The 23,029-nt window shown below is 43.8% G+C and overlaps 1 protein-coding gene across 1 annotated transcript; it reads right to left on the minus strand.

The window, feature by feature from the left end:
* Nucleotides 1–20,307: 20,307 nt before the first annotated feature.
* Nucleotides 20,308–21,919, minus strand: CNR1 (cannabinoid receptor 1). The gene has a single exon (XM_080341868.1). It carries the CDS (start codon nt 21,902–21,904, stop codon nt 20,483–20,485), a length of 1,422 nt encoding a protein of 473 aa, XP_080197994.1. The 5' UTR covers nt 21,905–21,919; the 3' UTR covers nt 20,308–20,482.
* Nucleotides 21,920–23,029: the final 1,110 nt, after the last annotated feature.

A 23,029-nucleotide genomic window follows, 5' to 3' on the forward strand; every position in this document is an offset into this window, starting at 1 on the left:
TTCCTTTCTTTGTCACTTTCTCTCTCTCTCCCCTTCCTGTTTCCCCTTCTCCTTTCTTTTCCCTTCTTCCTCCCTTCCCCTTTCCTCCCTTCCTGCACTCCTCTGTCCCTCCCTCTCCCTTGTTCCTTTCAAAAACTATTGACTCTGGGTAAAAGGAAGCAGTTTTTAAAATCAGAATTGGCATATGGAAAAGTACAATACCCTGTACAATACACCACCTCTTGGCCTCAGCTCTGAGGATTCCAGGATTGTGAAAAAAAAAATAGTTTTTTCAAAGCACAGAATTAGCTCAGAAGTTTGGGTCAGATCTCATAGATATCAGTGAAAAGTGGGGTCGTGGTGACTAAAACTGCTCTGTAATAATCTCAAAGTAATAATCAAAGTCTAGCTCTTTGCTTTGACAACTGTGGATGAGCTCCTGGGCTGTGTTTTGGGACCTGTGTGTCACCAGCTGCTGGCAGAGCATGGGTGAAGGACACGGGCAGAGGGAACCAGGCAGCATCTGCTGCTCCCCTGGGGGCTGCAACACCTCCTGGCTGCTGGTTGCCCTCAGACACCCATGGACTTCACTCAATAAAAACAAATAAGGGGATTGTACCAGCATCAGCATTAATGCAGGGAGAAGCACTTGAGGAAAGCAGGTCCTGAGGCTTGAGGCTGCTGAGCCCCCAGAGCTCGTGGGGGCCAAATCTTGTTAATAAGATTTGTGTCCACACTAGTTCCTGATAATAGTGAAGCTGCTGGAAGGTTGTAGAGAGCTTTGGTGGCTGGGAGGACCCCAGCTGCCAAGAGAGGAGTAGGGTAGGGCCAGCGCCAGCCTACGGTTGGACACGTTTTGCTGCCTGTGCCAAGGCCAAGCCTACCAGCGTCTGGCCAGCTGGGGCTGTAATCCACACAGGTGGCTTTAAAATCCCCTTTGCCTGAGCAATAAGCTGCATTGGCACTAAATCATACCCAGTTGTCCCCAACACACTGCTCTCATGGCTGAGCTTCGCAGGCCATGGCAACAGACCAGGCGTCCTCCCTCCTTGGGCTCTTCATCCTGTGCTGAGAATGAGACTGGGGAAGCCACAGATTTCCTTCCACCAGTGCTTGGGGTCATGGGTGTCACCTCCTCACTCTAGGAGCTCTTGCCACCGATCCACGGGCATCACTGGCAGTGTCTGCAGGCTTGCCTGTCTCTGCCAGAGAAACACTTTTCATAGAATCATAGAACAGTTTGGGTCAGAAGGGACCTTCAAAGGTCACCTAGTCCAACCTCCCTGCAATGAGCAGGGACATCTGCAACTAGATCAGGTGGCTCAGAGCCCTGTCCAGCCTGGCCTTGCATGTCTCCAGGGATGGGGCATCTACCACCTCTCTGGGCAACCTGGGCCAGTATTCCACCACCCTCATTGTAAAATATTTCTTCCTTATGTCTAGCCTGAATCTTCCCTCCTTTAGTTTAAAACCATTACCCCTTGTCCTGTCGCAACAGGCCCTGCTAAAAGGTCTGTCCCCATCTGTATTATAGGCCCCTTTTAAGTACTGAAAGATCACAACAAGGTCTCCCTGAAGCCTTCTCAATGCTGAACAACCCCAACTCTCTCAGCCTCTCTCAACCCTTTCCCAGGATTGCAGTGGGATACCATGCTGGGACAGAACTGGGGACAGGTCTCATCTACATGAAATGAGCTCTTTGTGCTAGGTACATTTCTGCTTTGGATTTCTATTTCTGATGGTATGTGTGTTACTAGGGCTTTGGACCTGGGCAACCATGGGAGACTAGTGTCTTAGTCTGGCTACCCCTCATTGCACCACCCCACAATGTTCCACTGCCTCGCTGCCAGATGAATCTCCTTGCAGAGGAACTTCCCACAGGGCTGGAAATGTCCAGTTGCTCAGATCATTGTCTTGTGCCTCAGATGATCTTACCATGCAAGAGGGCATGTAAAGAGCTTCAGGGAGCCAGCAGCCCTGGTGAGCTGGTAGGTGGAAAGGGCTGTGGCGTGAGTTCATGAAGCTTTCCCCCTGCCTTTCATAGCTGACTCACAGCAATTAATGCACTGTAGAAGATGGCAGCTGTACTGGAGCAGCACCAAAGATCTACATGATTTAAATTCTGGAATGATAAACACTTGTCAGATAGCTTACACTAATCAGTCAGTGTCATCTAGTAGCAACATATTGCCATCAGACATGAACTCTATCCATGAGACTTTCACCTTGGATTTACAAAAAATCTTGTGAGGTGAGCAGCTGGGCTTGTTACATTTCTTATGAACTACAGCTCTTAAATTCTTGGCTTACCTCTCTGCATGTCAAGGCAATTAATGTGTTTGTTTTGTTTTTGTTTTTGTTTTAATTTCAGATTGGGTCAGTCTGCATATACATAGCAACAAAAATCATACCAATAGAGTCACATGGCAGGAAATATAAGGTTAACTTGATCCTGGCTATGCTTTTTATGCTTAACAAGAGAAAATCAGGAAATAAGGAGTGTTGGATTTAATTTAGAATTTCCTGCCCCTTTGCTGTTTGTTGTCTTGAAGATAACACCACCTAAACATACAGGGTCTTAAAAATTTAATTTCCTTTTTCTATTTCCTAGTTCCTATTGCTTAGGCTTTCAGGCTTTCATTGTGACTCTTCTTGAAGTAGAGACTTTTTATAATTCTGACTGTGTTTTCTGATTCACACTGCATTTACATTCCTCTTGTTCCTTTCCACTTTTCTCCCAAGTGAAAGCTCTCCATTCCCACCCGTGGAGTCAGCCTGGGGTGCTAGAAGGAAAGTACAAAAAAGAGAATTTGTTGATACCACCAGACCTTTTGTATTTTCCTTTTCACTCTTCTCTCCATGTCACTGAGGAGGACTGTTACCCAACAGGGCACGTCAGCAGACATTACCTAGGGTGTGTTTGATCTCAGCGTCCAATATGCTCCGCAAGAGCAAGAAATCCTCTTTATAGAGGCCAAAAATAAATCCCATCTTGTCATCACACCTTGAGACCAACAGGCACAAGTACAGATGCTTTCCTGTGATGTGACTGAGCTCACAAGTGTCATTTCCAGCTGCTGTCATATCAGCAGAGGAGGGAATTCTGTCAGGGTTTTGGGCACAGTTGTGTCCTTGCAGCCCTTGCCATTTGGGGCCTGGTGGTTGCCCATGGGCCAGGGAGCTCATTTGCCATCTCACAATGGATTCTCTCCAAAGAAAGACCAGTAAATTCAAAGGGATTTGGCAAGGGATGTGGTCACCCCATCCAGGGCTCTTTGAGGGCTGGAAGTTTACCCTTACTCAGTTAAAATACAAGGTCTACAGATAGAAAAGCATCTGCTGTCCTCACACATTTGTCTCAAAGTCTGTGCTTTTTTGTGCTGACTCCTTCAGTGATTATAACTTGCACAATGTTTCCCATAATTGGATTTTTTATATGAGCTGTTTCTTTTGTTGATGCTAAAAGGGCATCACCTATTCTTTTAGTGTGGCCTGGCAAGCAGCACTCTGCAGAGTAGGAAATAAAGCCACATTGTCATAACAGAGGGTCTTTTGTTAATTCTAGCCAGACAAACTACCTCCCACTTAAAATCTAAAACAAATTAAAGTAAACGGCTCGGTATATGTGGAAATTATTTTCTAATAATGGGTAGATATTCTTGTTTATTATTTATGTGCATATAATTCCGGTAGCAATTGACATCTTAATGAAATCTTTATATAGAATATTTTTTTTAATGAAAACACAATTGTGAATATGATTTGCTGCTCCTAGCAAACCAAGCATAATTAGATCCAATTTAATAACGTGCAAAACTATTAACATATGAAGAATATACTCTGAAAACATTCCTGTGACGACACAGGATCATCAGAAGAAGCTGAGTGCACTTTTCCCAAGGTCCTGCAACACAAATGAGGCTGAGATGCTGTTGCAATTACATCATGCTGATCCCATTGGTGAGAGATACTCATCCGTTTATTTGCAGAAAGCCTGTGCACTGTGAACCTTTATTTGCCTTTTCTCGCCAGAAGATTTTACCCCTTGAGCGAGGGATGAAACCTCTTTCAAGTTTAGATTTCAGGAAACTTAAAACTCAATGAGAAATTAAGGTCTTGTTTGGTTTGGGGATTTTGACATATTATATCCACTGGTGACAGCCGCTGATGGGGCTTTGTCAGCATTGTCCCCAAGTGCATAGAGGCAAAGCTGCTATTTGCACTGGTGGAGATTAGCCAGCCCCCAAACAGGAGTAAATTGCACAAATGCAAATCACAACTTGTTACGCCTTGCTGACTTATGTCCCTGCCCATGGCAGCAGGGGTGGACTGCATGATCTTTAAGGTCCTTTGCAACCTAAACCATTCTGTGGTTCTGTGACCTGCCTAAAGGATTTCACCAGTGTCAATATGTTGGCTCTGCAAGCGGAGCATTTCTCCAGGGCAATCTAAGGCTAGTGGCCAGCAGGTATTTTGATGTGACATGTCACAACTGAAGCAGAGCAGTGGACAAGACAGGCAAGCCACAAAAACATGCTTTGGGTTGGCCTTATGCATACATGGGCCAGGTGATTCATGGGCCCCAGCTTCCCTCCCAGAGTACGCAGGAGCCTCTGCAAACCTTCTTGATAAGTCTGTGTGAAACATATGAGCTTATAGCAAATGTTTCATGACTTCTGTCCTGTTTTTTCTTTGATTTTTTTAAATGAAATCATCATCCTGTTCTGCTCAAACTCATACTGGGCAGACAAGGAGAGGACTGAGGTGGGAATCCTCTCTGGATGCCTTAAGAGCTTAGAGGCCATTAGAGGTACTTCAGGCTTGGTCCAAGGTTAAATCCAGATGGGCTTTCTTTTCCTGAGATCCATTTCGCCATGGCCTCATCATTATTTATACATCAGGACTCACATTTTCCAGTGTGGCTGTGTACAGCCATTTTTACACACTTAATTAAGCCCAGAAATGTGTGTTCAGTGTTCTAGCAATGACAGAACCACACAATAATCTTTAGCACTTATGTACATATGAAATGGTGCATACAACATCAAAGCTGTGCACACACATTAAATAATTCATCCTTATAATAACCACTGGAGGTGGGAGGGAGAGGCATTAGCTAAACAGCTCATCCCTGTTCTTGCAGCGAGTCACTGGCAGGGCCGGGGTTAAGCGCTGCAAGGGTACGGTGCTGAGCTTTGTGCTCCATCCATTAGCTCTCTCTTCTCTGCGGTGGACGTACCTGGCAGCTCATATGTTATTTAGAACATTTCAAACTCCAAGACGTTCTCCTGTGGGAAGCAGCTATGAGTCCACATGAACAAAATATTCCATAAAAATAAACTAGTGATCCCAGGGTTGGAGTGGCTGGTGCTGTTGAGTCGAGATGACGCTACACAAGTTAGCGATGCTGCTGGAGTTGCTTGTGACACCAACACCCACAAGTGGGTTGTGGCACCAGGAGGCCACACACCCACCCGCTCCAGCCGTGGGCAGGGGTACCTGGGTGCAGGAGCATCGAGGCTGGGTGTTGGGTGAGGGGGAAAAACCCAACACGAGGTGAGTGTGGCAGCTGTGTCAGTGGCTTTCTGCTCTGCCCTGCTCATGACCAAGGAGTACAGCCCTACCTGGGTTGCCCTCCTGCTCGGTGTCGTGATCAAATTCAATCAGTTGTCACCAAAAATTATTTAAAAGCAACAACAAAGTCCCTTTCAAAACAGGAAGTTTTTAGACTAGTGGGGGCTCCTTTCCCCCTCCCTCAGCCTTCAGGCAAAGCAAGCAAACGGAGCACTACTGGAAAAATGAATTTCTCTGCAGACATGCTGTAGCTTTATGATCAGGATGCATCCTCTTGAGTGATACTATTCGCACGGTTCCATTCTGTGTCACATGTGTTGGCTTTTGTTTGCCTGTTCCCCTGAGTCGCGAGGTGCGTGACACCTCTGAAAAAGCCCATCTGCAGAAGGCAGCTTTCTGAGGCTGGTGGAAATGGTATCCAATGCTCTGGGAAAGAGCCAGCTCAGATGCAATAATAATTTGATGTTTCACTGGCTGAGGATGGTAACTCTTGCTATTCTGCTGGCAATTTGCAAATTGTGCATTTCTGACAGACACAGCTATTTTTCCAAGACGCCTTTGGACTTCAGATATTACAAATGTGTTGCTGTTTTATTTTAATCTAGGTTGCCATTTGCTGTAGTTATCTTTCTGATCAATATAAGTTTACTTGTGAAGTTTATATTGCCCTTTTGGGATGCTGGAGTCGAGTCCACATATTCTTTAAAAAGCCACTTTATCTTCAAAGAAAACACCCTGAAATTCCTACACATATTCCAGAGCTTCACACAGCATGCTAGAGGCTCTGGAGAGACCTAGATAACAGGGACCATTTTCTATCCAGATATATTTGGACATGTGGAAATATATTTCATTTTCAAATAGATACACCCTCCTCCTGTAACATGAGTCAAGAGGAGAAAGCCCACACAGTTGTTTTGGTTACTTAGGAACTTCCATGCCTGATTAATCAGTTTCTCTCCTCTGCTTCGAGGAACCTAATTGAACTTGTCATTTTATTCCTCTGAAATGTACTCATAGATTCAAAAAATTCTGGCGTTTTTAATATTTATTTTCCACAGTGCAGTTGCCACATGTACCTCCCTTGGGAATAATATAGATTAGCTTACATAGTATCTAAGATCATCCTGTACACTTTCTGGTCCTTGCCAATGGGGAATGAAGCCTCTTCTGCTCTTTTGGTGCAGTTTGGCAGGAACTAAGCCCATTCCTATATCATGGAGTCTTCCGTATCAGAAGTGAACCTCCTTCTCTTGCTCCCACCATATCTTTTCCCTCCAGCATCTTCCAATTACAGTATTCTTTCCATTACCATTAAATTTAATATAATCCATCAAGTAGTCCCAGAGGGGATATCTTTCACTTTGGATTTATCTGCTAATAGACACATGGTAGCAGACGATCTCTCTCTCTCTCTTTTCTGGGAGATTATTAATTACTAATGCAATTTTATCACAGAAACCTGACAGTCTCCAAACATAGCATCGTATCTTCCCATTTCAGTTGAATTTCTCCAGTGTAAATTACTGCCTAACTCCTGGTTTCTATAGGTGTTCGTCACATTCCAGCATAATTTGTAAAAAATATAAATAAATTATTCTATGTGTGTCTTTTTTCTTCCTTAGCTCCTCATCCATCGTTTTATTCTTTTTTCTTTGGCACATTTATACACTCATTTTTCATGGGTTTATAAATGTTGCAGTGGGAGCCTTGGATCAAATTCTCAGCTATAGGCACTGGGCTCCCATCTAGATGAATAGCTTCTTAGGTTTAAGGCCAGAAAGAAACATTAGATCATCTGTTCTTACTTCCTGTATATCACAGGCCATTACATTTCACACAATTACCCATGTATTGAACCTAATAGCGTCTTTGGCTAAAGCACATCTTCTAGAAAGGCATCCAGCCATGATTTGAAACTCTCCAGAGATAAGAATCCACAGCTTCCCTTGAGGATTTGTTCCAGTGGTTAATTACCTCCACTCTTAAAAATATATGCCTAATTTCCTATTTTAATTTGTCTGGCTTCAGCTTTCAGCCACTGGCTCTTGTTATGCATTTTTCTGATGGTTAAAGAACCTTTTAGTAGCTGGTATTTCCTCCTGTGAAATACTTCACATGCTACAAAAGAGTCATATTTCAGTCTTCTCTTTGATAAAAAAAAACAAATGTTATGAGCTAGGTCTCTCACAGAAAAATGGATTGTCAAGTCATTAAATCATTTCTATGGCTTTCTCGGCACCTTTTCCAATTTTCTCACACGAGAAATGACATTCAGGTGTCTGGTAGGAAGAAAGCTCTGCTGCTTTCTCCTCTGTCCATTTAGGATATAGTACAGGTGCCATCAAGACATAGTCATGCATAAATGCAACAGTTGGGTCTAGCCCTGGGAGGTGTTGAGCTTTCTCAATCACTTCAACGCAACCTGAAAACTAAGTCTTGTCCTTCCCAGGGCACGAGGCTCAAGATAGTAATAAAGTCTTTATCCAGATGCATGTCCTCCCTCCTGTCCTCCCAGCTCATCAAGAGATTGGCAAGAAGGACCATGCTGCCATATGTTCCCTTGGCTGACCTGGCTGAAAAACCTGCTGCACCTGGCAGTGTGTCTCTCCTGGGCCAGGTACGCATCAGGGGACTGGCATCTGATGCTCTCTATCTGAAGCAAACCTCCTGTGGCGGGGAACAAAGCATGGGCTGTTGGATGAGCAACCACACTGTGGTGTGGTGCTTCCTGGGCATGGTCCCTCAGGGATCCACCACAGAGAATCTCTTTTGGGTTTTTTTTGTGTTGTGCTTTGCTACACTAAGGGTTGGCAATTTCTCTGCAAATAATGGTACTTTCAGAGAAGAGAGTCTTGAGTGGCCATTCCCATCTGTTAATTGGACAAGAAACAAGCAGCTATTGAACAAGTGGACTGATGTATCTAGCCTGTCCAGGACTAATGTTTATTTTTATTAGTGATAAGTAGCTGTGAGTGTCTCTGAATGTCACTTCTAGATAATGAAAGCTTCACTTAAAAAAACAAACAAACAAACAACGAATAGCTTTAAGGAAGTTTTATGATCAAACTGGGAAGCACTGTTATTCTTGCAGCTTGCGGACCCCAAGGACTGGAAGCACTTTGCATTGGGCTCAGGCTGCCTCAGTTCCATCTGTGCTCATTTAATTCCTGGCCAGCTAGTGATAAGCATCACTGTGCCTGCTGCTGAACCCAGCATGGCTGTTGCAAGAGGTTAGATGTGGCTGGAGCCCAAGGCAAAGGGTAGATGACTGAGGCAGCCAGCCCTTGCCCATCTATCCAGACCAGGACCAGGGTTCTGTCCCAGAGCTCCTATCATAGAATCACAGAATAGTTTGGGTCAGAAGGGACCTTCAAAGCTCATCTAGTCCAACCCCCTGCAATGAGCAGGGACATCTACAACTAGATCAGGTTGCTCAGAGCCCTGTCCAGCCTGGCCTTGCATGTCTCCAGGGATGGGGCATCTACCACCTCTCTGGGCAACCTGGGCCAGTATTCCACCACCCTCATTGTAAAATATTTCTTCCTTATGTCTAGCCTGAATCTTCCCTCCTTTAGTTTAAAACCATTACCCCTTGTCCTATCATAACAGGCCCTGCTGAAAGGTCTGTCCCCATCATTCTTACAGGCCCCTTTTAATTAAAGAAAGGCTGCAATAAGGTCTCCCTGGAGCCTTCTCTTATCCAGGCTGAACAACCCCAACTGTTTAGGTGCATATAAACCTTTGTATTCCGGAATGGGGGTGCTAATTGTGGTCGCTAATGATTTTAAATGCCTTTAGATATTAGATGCTGCCAATGTATGCTGAATTAATAAGACTTAGGGTGCCTGAAGTTGGCATATGGTGGGATTTAAATCTGCTTATGGCTCGTGGCAGTACAGGACAGGGGAGGCATCAGGCAGAGTTGCATGTTCAGGGGCAAAGGGCCCCAGCCTTGTGCCTGTCCTTGTTGTGTTGTGTTCCATGGTGTTATATTCTTGCATACATGAAGGGATGGTGACTGGTGCTAGGCAGTTTCCTTCCACCTGTGCCAGCCAGCAGGGAGAAAGTACTTTGACTCTGCTCTTTGAGCTTCATTAGCAAGCTCCAAGCACGCATGTCCAGCCAGGAAATCAAAGGCAGTAAATATATTCAGACTTTCAAAGTAAGGTTAGATACTGTGAGGTGCACTGGAAAAGACCGTTTGCAGGCTGCTGATGGCAGTGGGGAAGGAAGAGGTGATGCTGAGCGCACTGCAAGATCTGCTCCTGGCTTATGAGCCATCAGCTTCAAGGTTTGCTTTTGATCTTGGAGCCCTGCCAGATGGGTTGAGATTTGGTTTGCTGTGTCACTCCCAAGTACCCCCTTGGATGTCTGAGCTCATGGATGTAGTAGAGAGAAAATATCTGTGCTAATTGATAGTCCTTAGATCTTGGTCTTCTGCAAACCTCATGGCCATGCTGCAAGGTCCTCCCTTTGGGCATTTGGAGAAGGGAAAGATGAGGCAGGGAAGAAGCTTTCTTTGATGTTGAAACATTTTGTTTTTCAGGGAGGGGGGATAGCTATTTATTTACTCTTGATGGAGCCAAGGCAAACCATTTGTTTGATGGATTAGGCAGTTAGTTTTAATTTGTCAGGTTGCCTAGGGTACAGGACAGTCAGGTTAGCTGGAGCAATTGTCTCTATACAAATGGAAAGAATAATGTCCTGAAAAGACAGCATTAAGGGGACTGCTCTCTCCTCTGCAGACCATTCCACAATACTTAGCCTTTAAATCCCAGTGAAGTCTCTTTGGGAGACCTGAGTTACCAGTTAGAAATAAAGGCTTGTGTTGCCTTTTAGCTGCAGACTAAATACAACTCTAATAATGCGGCCTTTGACATATGCAATACTGGTACTTTCCTTCATAGGAATGGTTGGATAAAGGCTGTTTATTTTTTGTGCTGTTGCTAATACCGCAAGGCTCTATTATTATGTGTTGCCAGGTGTAACAGCAATATATGTACTAACAGGCCATTAACTCAGCAACTTGCAATGGAGAATATGACTCTACTGCTATTTGGCCAGAGAGCTTACACATTAGTGGTAACATCTGGCTCATTTGGTCCCAAGTTTATGTTAGGCTGTCTTAAGGGTGCACGAGCTACACACGCAAGTTACTGTGAAGAGAGGATAGTCTGGATTACCCTGGATGATGATGACCACCATCTTCCCATGTGCATCTTTGCACCCCAGGGAAAACAGAGTGGTATTTTGCCCTCCTGTGAAAGGAAATGGTTGCAATTACTTTTGTGGAGTAAACACATCCACACTCAGCAGTGCAACTGACTGATGTATGACTGGCCTCTATCGCTCTGCTTGCGAATGTGGTAGAGCTCTTCTAATTTACAGCAGCTTCTCCTCTTGATTTATTTACCAACCCAGCCTCCAGAGAAGATTATTTTTTTGATATAGAACTAGACAGTTTCTTTTTTTAACAATACAGGCCTATAAAATCAAAGTATGACTTGTTTTTTCTAAGAGTGAACATTTCCCAAGTTCTCAGGTTGTCATTGGTAGGGATTCAAAGAATTTGAGGAGAGAAAAGGCACGAAGTGCTTACAATGCTGAAGGGCTTGTAGTGGTTGTCCTGCCTGAGTGCTGCGGATGCACCTGAGATGTAGTTTGGTTCTGTGATTCCCCACCAGTTGGTCAGCAGCTCCTTCTGCAAAGCATCTCTGTGCCTCTCTGCAGTGATGAGAAGATAACTGCTTCGATTTCCAGAAACTTACCACTTTGATTCCCAGTAACAACAATGCAGAAGCAAATACAGCAGTACAGAGAGGGGCAACACGAAGCAGGCAGTGAGAGGAGTTTGCCCCAGAGGTGATGGGCACCTGTGCCAAGGGGTGCTGACACTGCGATGCGAGGGCTGCAGCAGCACCAAGATGCCTGCCCTAGGACTGTGTGTGCCGGTACAGAGAGGTATTCACCATGGCATGCCCAGGGCAAGGTGTGCCCACAGCAACCCAGTCCTGTGGGTGATAGACAGAGGGATGACTCGCATGTTCTGCCCATCCACCTGAACATGAGCATTTCCAAAAGCTCAACATGGGTGTATCTTTCAAGAGAAGGAAAAGCCAAAGGGAATTTTCCAACCCAACTGTTACTTTTGTTGTTGAAACAAAAATGCATTAATGCCAGGAAAGTGTCTTGCACTGAGAATGGGGAGAGTTTTCTTAGCTCTGCCTTTGCAAATGCAGTTGCAGCCCCTGCAGTTTTGGTGCTTCAATTGGCTCTGAACCTCAAGTTGCTCTTCGTGCTTGTGTTTGGAAATGCACTTTTTGACACTTCTGATAATGAACAAGACAACCCTGAAAGTCCCATTACATGCTTGGCAGAGTAGGAACCTGTTTTGATGGAGCTGTTGAGTTGCCCATCTGACAAATCCTGTGCCAGCTCCCAGCTCTGAAACCCAGGTCATGCAGTCTGGAAATGATCTGGCAGGCATAACATGTCCAAAAAACTAAAAAAAAATAAAAATGTTATTTTTTAACTGTATCAGTTCAGCTGGATCTGACTCACCAGGCAGCCATGCAAGCACTTGTGTTGGCACTATGGAGGAGGCAGCATAGGGAGGAGAAGGAACAAACTGCCAGAGAGCAAGGGACCACAGAAAATGTACATCAGCCCATGTTCTCATGCTTTGCCATTGTTCACTTTCCTACAAGAAACACTTTCTTATTCACTCCCACCTCCACACTCTGCTCTCTAGAAGGCAAGTGCCCTGTTCCTTTTTGAGACATCAGTCTACACTTTCATAGTCAGCAGAAGGATTTAAGCCTCAGCAGGGGCCAGCTGACACAGCAGCTAAGATTAGATCCCAAATATCTATTTAAAAACCTCATGTAATCATCAAGAAAGGGCAAAGAGCAAAAGCATAAGAATAAAGCAGCACTGAGTTTGAAGGCTTCCTCTGTCCTTATGATAGCCAGTAGCTTCATCTTGTTTGCAATAATAAAATAAAGTAACTGCAGGGCCCAGTGGTGTTCTGTATGGGATTAAAAAGAAACAAAATGATGGACATTCTCACTTCAAATAAGGGCTGAATTTCTTGAATGAGAGAACCCAAAGGTCTCAGTGTAGATATCTGTTTAGAGGTCAGCTGACAGTCTCTGTAGGAGTGGTCCTTTCCACCACCAGATGCAACCATTGCCTGCATTGCCATTGACCGAGACAGCTCAGTCCTTTAAGCTAAAGTTGATCCTCAACTTTCCCGGGGGAAAATGGGGTTAAATGATTTATCTGCAGCTATTGCTTCCACATAAAACTATTTGGGCTAAATGCCCAAATTGTAGGTGGATAATGTGGTCTTTTCTGAGTCTTTTATGACATTTGCTCTCAAGCTCGTCTTTTTGTAATCTATCTGTAAGGACTGTAGAAGTGTGGCTTTTTAATCATCTGCACATAGCCACATTTTGGTCAGCCCCAGGTTCCTGAGTGAGGAACACCAAAGCTGAAAGTGGTAGATTGTCTTAAAGAACAATTTGGCATAAAAAAAACCAAATGTTGAATCCATGCACAATCCACACTCATGCCTGATGAAGCACAGGCCGGAGGAAGCCAGCTCCCTTTGCAAGTGCCTCACCATGGGCACTGACCCTTGGGTGCAGCAGTTTTGGCCACGTCCCTGCCAAGGAGCCCATCATCAGCTGCTCAGGTGGGAGTGCGGGGGTTGAACCTCAACCTTTCTTCCCCCTCAGCAGCATGCACCCAGCACCTCCCAAGCTGTAGTGGGATGTAGGTCCATGGGGAAGGAGCAGTGCCCTGGAAGTCCTTGCTTTTTTCTCATCTCCTACGAGGCTTGCTGTGAAGTGGAAAATCCTCTCCCTTCACCTCCTTGTCCAGATCAGCATTCTGCAGTGCCCGGGCACCCCAGCCCTGCTGCTGCGGGGAACTCAGCAACACCATGGGCTGTATGCGGGGAACAGAGACGGTCTCTCCCTCTGCCAGAGCTGTCAGGTGGTGCCAGTACTATAATAAGAATAAATAAAAGCCCTCAAATAAATAGGAAAAGATAAGGAGGCAGATAACTGTAATTCTCATGACTGATAGTATTACTCAATTTAGACATTAACATTCTGGCTAAAGCTTTAAACCTTGGATTTACTGAGCATGCCTGTTATTAATTTTGCCTACTCAGACTGCATTGGTAGCAGGTAGGTGTATAATTTAAAAATGACTTTGAATTAGGTTACAAGTTAAGCATTGCAAAGATAATGATTGCATTTTTTTCCCCAGGCTGCTGACGAAGGGCCTTACAGGATTTATTATTACTCTTGTGAAGGTTTGGGAGGAGTGTTTACTAGATGGATTCATAGCCTGTCTAATTCCCCACATTCCTCTATTAAAATGATACCCCTAATCCTTGTTCCTTAACTGAGACATGATGCATAGCTGGTCCCCACCTCTGCATTATTACCCTGATATATCTTAAATCCTTTCTTTTCAGAATTCCAACCAGAGATGCTTATTCTTCAAGCCTTTTTTGAGGTTTCTGCTTTCAGCCAGGTTACAGCCACCCCCAAGCCCTGCTTTGGAGGACAGGGACACCATGGAGGGGTCCCCAGAGACCCTCACAGTATTACACACAGAGTGGCTCTGGGAACAGCCTGCCACAAACTAGAACCAGGGCATTTCCAGCTCCCTTCCCTTCTCCCTCTCTTCAGGTCGGTGGAAAGTGGGGTACCCCTGTGGTGCTGAGCTCTGGAGGGACTCTGAGTAAGATCCATGGGGAAAAAAAATAGCAATGGCAGTTATCACTATAAATGGCAGAAGAGGTTTCCACTTCATGAAATCAGTGGCTGTGAAGTTGTTTCACATTGTTGTTATTATTATTATTATTACTACTATTACTATTATATGTAAAGAGATTTCTTTATTTTGGGGAAAGATTGTTGAAAATGTGTGTAGCCTGTTTTCACCACGCATATACATATATGAATTATAAGGGTACATATGGAGAGAGGGAGAGAAAGCAGTGTCAAAATGGCATCAGTGCAAGCGGTCAGGAAGCGACTCTGTCAGCATTACTGTCAGAGCAGTTTTGCTCATGATGTTCTCTACCCTATCTGCACACATATGGATAAATAAATTGCTTCACTCCCATGACAAGTCCATTGAACTCCTGCCAGACTTTATGATTCTGCATTGACCCACCAGAATTCAAAATAGATTTTCTTGGAGGTAAAAAAAAGAGAAAAGAATATAGAGGCTGTTATTTATTCTGTCTCATCTCTGTTTTAATGTCAGTGAAAATGCAAATACAATGGAATATAAAATTGCACTTTCCACATGCAAACTCAGTTTGAAAATCTGGGGTAAGATATCTTTTCTGCTGAAGTCAATAAAAAATTATTAGTGACTTTATTGAGAAAGGATTCCAAACCTTAATGTGCTTTAACATTAAACTGAGTGCTGCTCTGAATGCCAAAGATGATTTATTGGAAAGCAATACCAGGGCATGTCATACCTAGTCATTAACATTACCTTGGGCTTATTATCACTCCTTCTCCTAACTGAATTTTAAAGATTAGTATTAGATGACTGTCCATATTAAGGAGCCCTGTTAAAAGCAATCATGTGCTTCATACGTTGTGCTGCTATTTAAAGAAAACTCTGTTGCTACTCTTTATATAAATCCACTACCTAAAAAGACTAATGGACAAAGGCAGAACAGAGGAAGACACGTATTCTAAACTGTTAAATAAAGCCCCCCACCCTTTCTTGAACATGGGCAATTTTTTTTTCTTCTTTTATAATCTGTTGCCCGATATGATGATTTAATTTTTAAATCAAGCAACAGCTGGGCTTTTATTGAAGACAAAACATTTTTTTAAAAAAACAACAAAATTTAGATGTTTTCTTGATGATGTACATGCATGATGATATTGTGATTTCTTAAAACAGCTGTCAGAAGAGCGGAAATAATAATGGATGTTAATGTGAAAGGGTGAAACGATGACACACTTCTTGAGCCCGTATAGTGTGGGAAAGCAGTTGCTTTGAAAGTTGTCATTATTTCCCCTTGTGTTGAATTATTTCATTATTTCCTCTTGGTCCTCTTGTAATCTAGGTGTTACCATCAAGAGGTGAAGAGCATGTGAATACAGAGGGAGTTGTCTCCCGGCTGCTTTGGAAGTGACAGCTTTCAGCAGAAATATTCTGATTTCTTCATTTAAATGTAGTATGGAGCTAAAGATTAAGAGCTAATCTTTCATTTCCGACTGCTGTTGTTTTGCCAGGACTTTCTCAATTCGTCAGTGACCTAATTTTTAAAAATACACTGTGGCACTACCATGATCCAAGGCCCCAAGACAGCCTCACTTCATCCTCCAAGGACCTCTGCTGTGTTCAAACCACAAATGCAGAGAATTGCCCAAGTAACATGAATCTGGGATTAAGTCATATGAAAAACTGATCCTTGGCAACAGGCAGAGACCTTTCTACAGCATTTGTTGGGCTTTGGGACCACAAAGAGATTGTCAGTGTTTTTTCAACCCTTCCTTTCAATCATGGATGAGCAGTGGTGAGGCACTGCAGGTAGTGGCACAGCTGAGCTGGCTCTCCCTGCACAGCTTTTGAGCATCCCTGTTGGACCACTCCATTGCCCTGCCTGCCCAGATAACTCTGTCCCCACTAGCACTGACCAAAGATAGACTAACTTTTTGTTAGTCTGAAGTCTTTGATTGCATTTACAACCACCACTAACTTATTTAGGTCATCGTTGCCGTTGGCAGCGCTATTTTAGTTTGTATTCCTTTCTTCTGCTCTTCTGTGGATTGTTTTTCTGAAGTATATGGGTTTGTCTTAATGTGACTTCTCTGTGCAAACATATGCATCTGAGGAAGGCAAAAGAGATTTATTGCATTTTGGCTAATACAGAGGAAAGGGGAAATTGCCTACATAATGAAACAGGAGATTCAGTTTCAACTATGTCATTTCTCTCGTCTCCATAGTACTGAAAACACAAATATAAAATATATAATCTACCTTCTCCTTCAAACATATCAACGTACAATTAAAACCCACAGAGCCTGACAACCTGTTGTCAGGTTGTTTCAGCAGTTGTTTCAGAATCTGACAGACAAACTTATAAACAAAACGTAGAGCACCAGATTGTGGGATGAGGCAGCATCATCACGTGGCTTCCTCGATTATCTCAAAATTTGGAAAACAAAAAAAGTAGAGGAATACTTTTTCTCCTTGAATAAATAACAGTTTAATTACATTATAGAAATAAAATATGATATGGTAGGAATACACTGGAAATCTTACAGAAATACTATTCTGCTACTGGTAGGTAAATGGTCAAAGCTACTTTTCATGACAATCTGAACAGTACTGTGTACAAACTATTATACAGGTTGCTAATGAAAAATATTGCAGCAGTTGCAAGGATGTTACCAGCTCAAACAAACATCTAATGATACAATATTCTTCTAAGAGGAAGTAATAATGTTAGATTTACAGACAATAAAGAGTTATGTTCTTCACTTTGAAACACTGGAAATAAAGAGCTCAGGTAATTCAATTTCTTTACCTCATATTATCACAAGGAAAGATTTTCCTTTCACTCCGAAACAGCATCCCAAGAGACCCTGTAAACAGTTTATTCAAAGGTAGTATTTGAGATGTCACAGCAACTTCAACAATTGTCCTAGTCTACAATTACAGACTTTTTATGCCACTGCTTGTACAGATGACTTTTTTGTATTTTTCACTTATTTACATACATTCAGCCCAATAACAGCAGGTAAAACGCGCTGTCTATCTCACAATAGACACACTAAAATTCTCATCGAAAGGCCAGTGTAAGATGTGGATAGTGACTGCACAGCATTGAGGAGATTATATTATACAAATATACAATTAGACTGTTGAGAATCTAACTCTGCACGCACGTAACATAGATGGTCTTCTTGGTAGATACGCAACACTTGGAGTTGGTACATATACGTAACTGCAGCTATTGTTGGTTGGTTGAGGATGACGGTGTGGGTGGCTGTGGGACACAGTATCGTTTGTCTGTGCTATCCCTAAGTGAAGGCAGGCAACTGCAAATTAGGAATACCTAAAGCTGAAGTACAGTTTATCCTGGAGTGGCAGCAGATTTTTCTAATGAAAGAGTAGTTCTGTTTAGTGCACAATGTGTAGGGACGTTGTTGCCACCTCTTTAATAAATGGTTCTAAGCGAACCAACACAGTTCCCAGAGCTTTAGAAACTCATTATGCAAATGAAGATACTGATGATAGACGGTAACATTTCACAGGATGCTATTTCTTATTATATCAGTAAGCACCAAGTTAAGTGCCAAGACAGCCCCATTGTCCCATGATTTATCACGTAAAATTTATAACTTGAATGCACAACAAAAGTCCATGAAATTTGCATTTAATTCACAACAATACAGTTTCAAAAATGGCTCTTAAAATACCTTTACATTTCAAATGGGCTTTGCCCCCCCGCTCCTCCAAGAGGACTGCTCTAGGATGGACTAGACCTAGATATGAGAAATATCTTTCAGGCAGAGGACTTGCACGTCCTCCAGGAATCCCCTGCAACCTGCTGGTTTTGGCTGACTGCCACGGCCCCCTCAAGAGCGTGGTGCCCTGTCCTGCCACCAGGTAAGCTGCAGGGGATGGGATGGAGGAGGAAAGTCACCCTGTGCCTTCCAGCTCCGCTCAGCACCTCCCCTGATGAGATCTTTACAATGTGCTACCCCTCACCAAGCCTGGACTCGGCGCCACTTGGGCCCCACAGAGCCACTGGCTGGTATCAGCTGGTCTATTTGTGCTGCTGGCTGCTCTGGGCTGCACCAAAAACACCATGGGGACACCAGGATGGCCAGAGACCCAGGTCTGCCACCCTGCTCTTTTCCTATGTAACCCCAAGGCCAGGTGGTGGGGCAGCACGGACCTGGCTCTGCACAGCCGGTGCCATGGAGGCAGACACCCCTCTCGCAGCAAAGAGTCAGGCGGTGAGTGGCCTCAGCCGCCTTTGCAGCTGTGTCTGGAGTAATCGGCCAGAAGGGTGAGGGAACAGTCCGAAAACGCAAGGCAGCAGAGAAGAGGACCCCAGACCTTCTGATTCAGAATGCAATTACAGAATATCCATGGCTCAAAGACTATCCAGTAACATATTCCTTGTGAAAGTCCCATGCTGCAGAAACAATCCCACCATGGAACAGAGTCACCATTTTCCCTGCAGTAACTTCTTCCTCGAAGCTGACAGTATCAAACCTTCTCATCTGTACCCTGGTTTCACAGTGAGACTCACCTCATTTAAAGCAATCAGATTTGAATACTGACAGCCTTCAAACAAATTGACGTTTATTTCTGGCTTTCTCAGTTTCCAGGAACACCATGGTCAGCCACTGCAGTTGTCAGTGCAGGCTCATGCCATGCTCTGCCTCCTGTTTCCCCTTAATCTCACATACAGCTGAAAGCTTGCTTTCTCTAGCACATGGATACACCCCTCAGAGTTGATCGGGTTGGTTTAGATACGGTACTTTCATCAGCAACCAGTTGGAAGAACTCAATTTTAGAAAACTGAATTTGTGTGCAAAGCGTGCAACAAGAAATACAGTTTACATTTGGTCATAGTGTCCTATCTTAGTTATGCTACCATGACTCACACTGATTAAGATACTTACGCACACACACACACGTACACACACATAGATATTTATTTATATACACGCTCACACAATAAGAAAATGTCTAAGTCTGACAATATTTCCTCCTCTTTTAGTGAAGACGGGAGTTTGGCATCTCAGGCTCTGAATCTGCTTAAACCTGGTATACGGGAATGCGACACACTTCAAATATACATTGACTGCACAGTGATAACATTGCACATTGAGTCTGACACATGCTGTCTTCAGTGGTCCAGCACCAGCACGTGGTTAAAACCAGTTGCCCATTAAAGGAGCAAATATCCAGGACCTTTGCTTTTCAGTGTTCGTATTCACACAATGCCCAAGAGCAGGGCGATAGTCTGTACAACCACAAATGTCCTTCTGTATAAACGCAGTGGTATCTAAAAGTCTGAACCAGTGCATCCCTCTCTTACATTCCTCCTCTATTCCTTTGTTGCTGTTACTCTTGTATGCATGTGAAAGTAAAAGGTAGTGGGGAAATAATTTGAGTAGAAGAACGCAAAGCCTCTCCTCTAAGTCCACAGAAGACCACTAAAAGTGTAAAATTTCCAAAATAGCTCATAGGAATTCTTCAAATACAGTAAGTGTTTTCAATGGGGGTTTACATATCACATTTCACATTATTTCCACAGAAATCTACCTTATCACTTTGTTTAATCAGACAAATATCAATAACACATAATAAAACAGCACACAATTCACGGGACACGACACGTTTTACAAAACCCCTAAAACTCAGCACTGCCGCTTTTGGAAAAAAGTGAAGACTTCTATTACTTACAGACATGAAATACACTTTACATTGAAATGAACATCATGATAACAAGGCTTTTTTTTCTTACTTGATGGCATGGGTTTAGGATGCATTCGTTTTCGATTAGGTTTCACAATTTTTCTTGTCACTCCCAAAAGGCACCATTGCTAACCTGGTATTTTCTCTGTGCTCTTTCAGGAAACTTGCTATCATTCAGTAAACACCTTTTGAGAAAAAAACTTTTTAAAATTTAGCTTGAATCCCTAATTGTAAAACCTGAAGGACTGGCTGATGGTAATGGTCTTAACACAATCATTGCTCAGCTTACAATGACAAACCAAAAAACTATTACAGGAGGGTACAAACACGTTAAGCCACGGGTTTGGTTTTCTCTGTTGTTGATTTTTTTTAATGATTTTTTTAAATTTTTTTTTAAACCAACTCCTTTTCTCACAACACTGAGAAGTCTCTGAATTTACAACGCTTCAGCAGTCGTGTCTGTGGAGACAGACATGGTAACTTTGGCAATCTTAACTGTGCTCTTAATGCAGCTCTCGGCAGCCCTGTGCACGTTCCCCGCGTTGTTGGCGTGTTTGTGCTGGCAGTCAGACTCCATGCTGTTATCCAGGGGCTGCGCCGTCCCTTCGCAGGTGGGGAACATGCTGCGGAAGGCGTGTCGCAAGTCCTTGCTCCTCAGAGCGTAGATGATGGGATTCACTGTGGAATTCAGCAAACAGAGCATGCTACAGAAGGCAAAGACAGTCTTGATGAGCTTGTTCATTTTCCCAAAGACATCGTACACCATGATGGCGAGGAGAGGGCCCCAGCATATGATTAAAACTACTAGGATAAGGACTAAGGTTTTGGCTAACCTGATGTCCATACGAGTTTGATCAGGCCTAGTGATCTGTACCTTACCATCCTCCGTTGACTGAATGATGATGCTTTTCTGCGTGCCCCGCTGAATCATGCGAACAGCGTGGCTGTGAGCCTTCCACAGTATGTACATGTAGGCATAGACAATGAACAGCAAGAGGACGCTGGTGACCCCGATCCAGAACATCAGGTACGTCTCGTCGATGAGGGGGAATATGTCCGAACAAACAGAGTTGAGCTTTTTGCAGTTCCAGCCGAGCAGAGGAAGAACGGCTATTACAATGGCAATGGTCCACATCACACAAAACGCTACGACAGCCTTTGGTCGGGTAACAATCCTTTTGTAAGCTAGCGGCCTGTGTATAGATATGTACCGGTCTATTGCCGTGAGGAAAAGGCTACCTACGGAGGCGGTGAAGGAGGCTGTAACTCCACCCAGTTTGAACAAGAAGACGTTGGGGCTGTCCTTCCGGTGAAAAACATGGAAATCCACAAAACTGTAGACAAAAATCACGCTGCCCAAGAGGTCAGCCACAGCCAGGCTGCCGATGAAATGGTAGGAGGGTCTACACCGGAGGCTTCGGGAGTGGAGGATGACACACAGGACGAGCAGGTTCTCTAGGACCGTGAAGGTGCCCAGGGTGAGCGACAGCACGGCGATGGCCAGCTGCTGGCTGGGGTTCAGAATCATAAAGCACTCCATATCCATGAAGTTCTCCCCACACTGTATGTTCTCATCATTATCCTTAAACGTGGACAGGGACTTGTTGTAAAACTCTGTGATGTTGACCTGATCTGAGGGAATAATGCTCAATAGGGGATCATCTCCTGCAGTCATTTTTTCTTGGAAAGGATCACCCCTGAAGGAAGAGAGAGGAAACTTCTGGGGGTAGTACCCCAGCTTGGATGCCAGGTCACCCTTCATGTCTTCGTACTGGATATCGTTGGAGCCCACGTAAAGGAGATCTGTGGTGATTGTTCGAAAAGTTGTATCTGCGAGGCCATCTAGGATTGACTTCATAACCTCAGTCTTGTTGGCTTCAGAGAGACTTGGGGGAGGGAAAAATGCATCAGAGGAAATCCTAGAAGAGGAAAAGATCAAACTTCATTAACATAAACAGGGAAACAAACTCCACAAACAACTCAGTCGAACAGTGTCAAACAAAATGGACCTTTCTCTTGTGTTCAGTGCAGGTCCAGCCTTTGCCACCTGCAGGAATCAGGGTGAGTTTAGCACTCAGAAAGGAACCACCCGGATTTCACTAAAACTGAATTACACTAAGAAGTGACGTGAAAAACAGAGGAGCAGGGAATTCAGTATTCCACAGGAAAGTCATTTTCATTTCTCATCAAAACCTTCTGAGTGGCTCCACCAGAAAGGTATTTTTCTCTATGTCTGAACTTGCCTTCTGATTGCAAAGTACCTTACAGACCAATATTCCTTGGGCTTGCTTCATTTAGATAATACCAATTGCCACTGCAGGAGCAGCATTAAACTGAATCATCGCCTTCATTGCTTTTCTTTCAAAAGGCACCAAGGGTTTTGAAAACCTGACAACAGAGAAGGAATGGTGAAAGAGCCATGCATTCTAAGTTTCACAGTTCACCCACTATGTCTGTATATTCACATTACACTGCTACGGCAATCTGAGGTCTACTAACATCCTGAATTTTCTATTGCAAATTTATTAGCAAGGTGTTTCATCTACAAATACAGGGATCTGGATGTATCTTCATTACTCTGTTCCGTCATTCTGCTAAACATACCAAGGCAACTGGGATGTTTGGACTCTATGGGGAAGGTGGGTTGTTACCCAGCCATGTCCATACTTTCAGGAAAGGTGACCAGCACTGTTATGTCAGTGAACACATCAGCGACCCATTCTGCATGGATCAGAAGCCTCAATCAGAGCAGTTCACGCTTGCCTAGAAAAACTTTGCACCAGGTTTGGGTCAGAGTGCAGCTCTGGCCCAAACTGCAAGCAAAAAAGTGACCAGGAGCCACTGCTCCTATGAGAAGCATGTAACTCTCCTCATTGGTGACACTTTGAAAAACATTCTGTCCCCTCAGAAACAAGGAGCCCAGCAGAAGGTCCCCAGGTCTCTGAACCTCATCATGCCTCAGCCTTTGCTTGTGGATGGTGAT

Source organism: Nesoenas mayeri, assembly GCF_963082525.1.
Source record: "Nesoenas mayeri genome assembly, chromosome: 3".
In the NCBI taxonomy this organism is placed as follows: Eukaryota; Metazoa; Chordata; class Aves; order Columbiformes; family Columbidae; genus Nesoenas; species Nesoenas mayeri.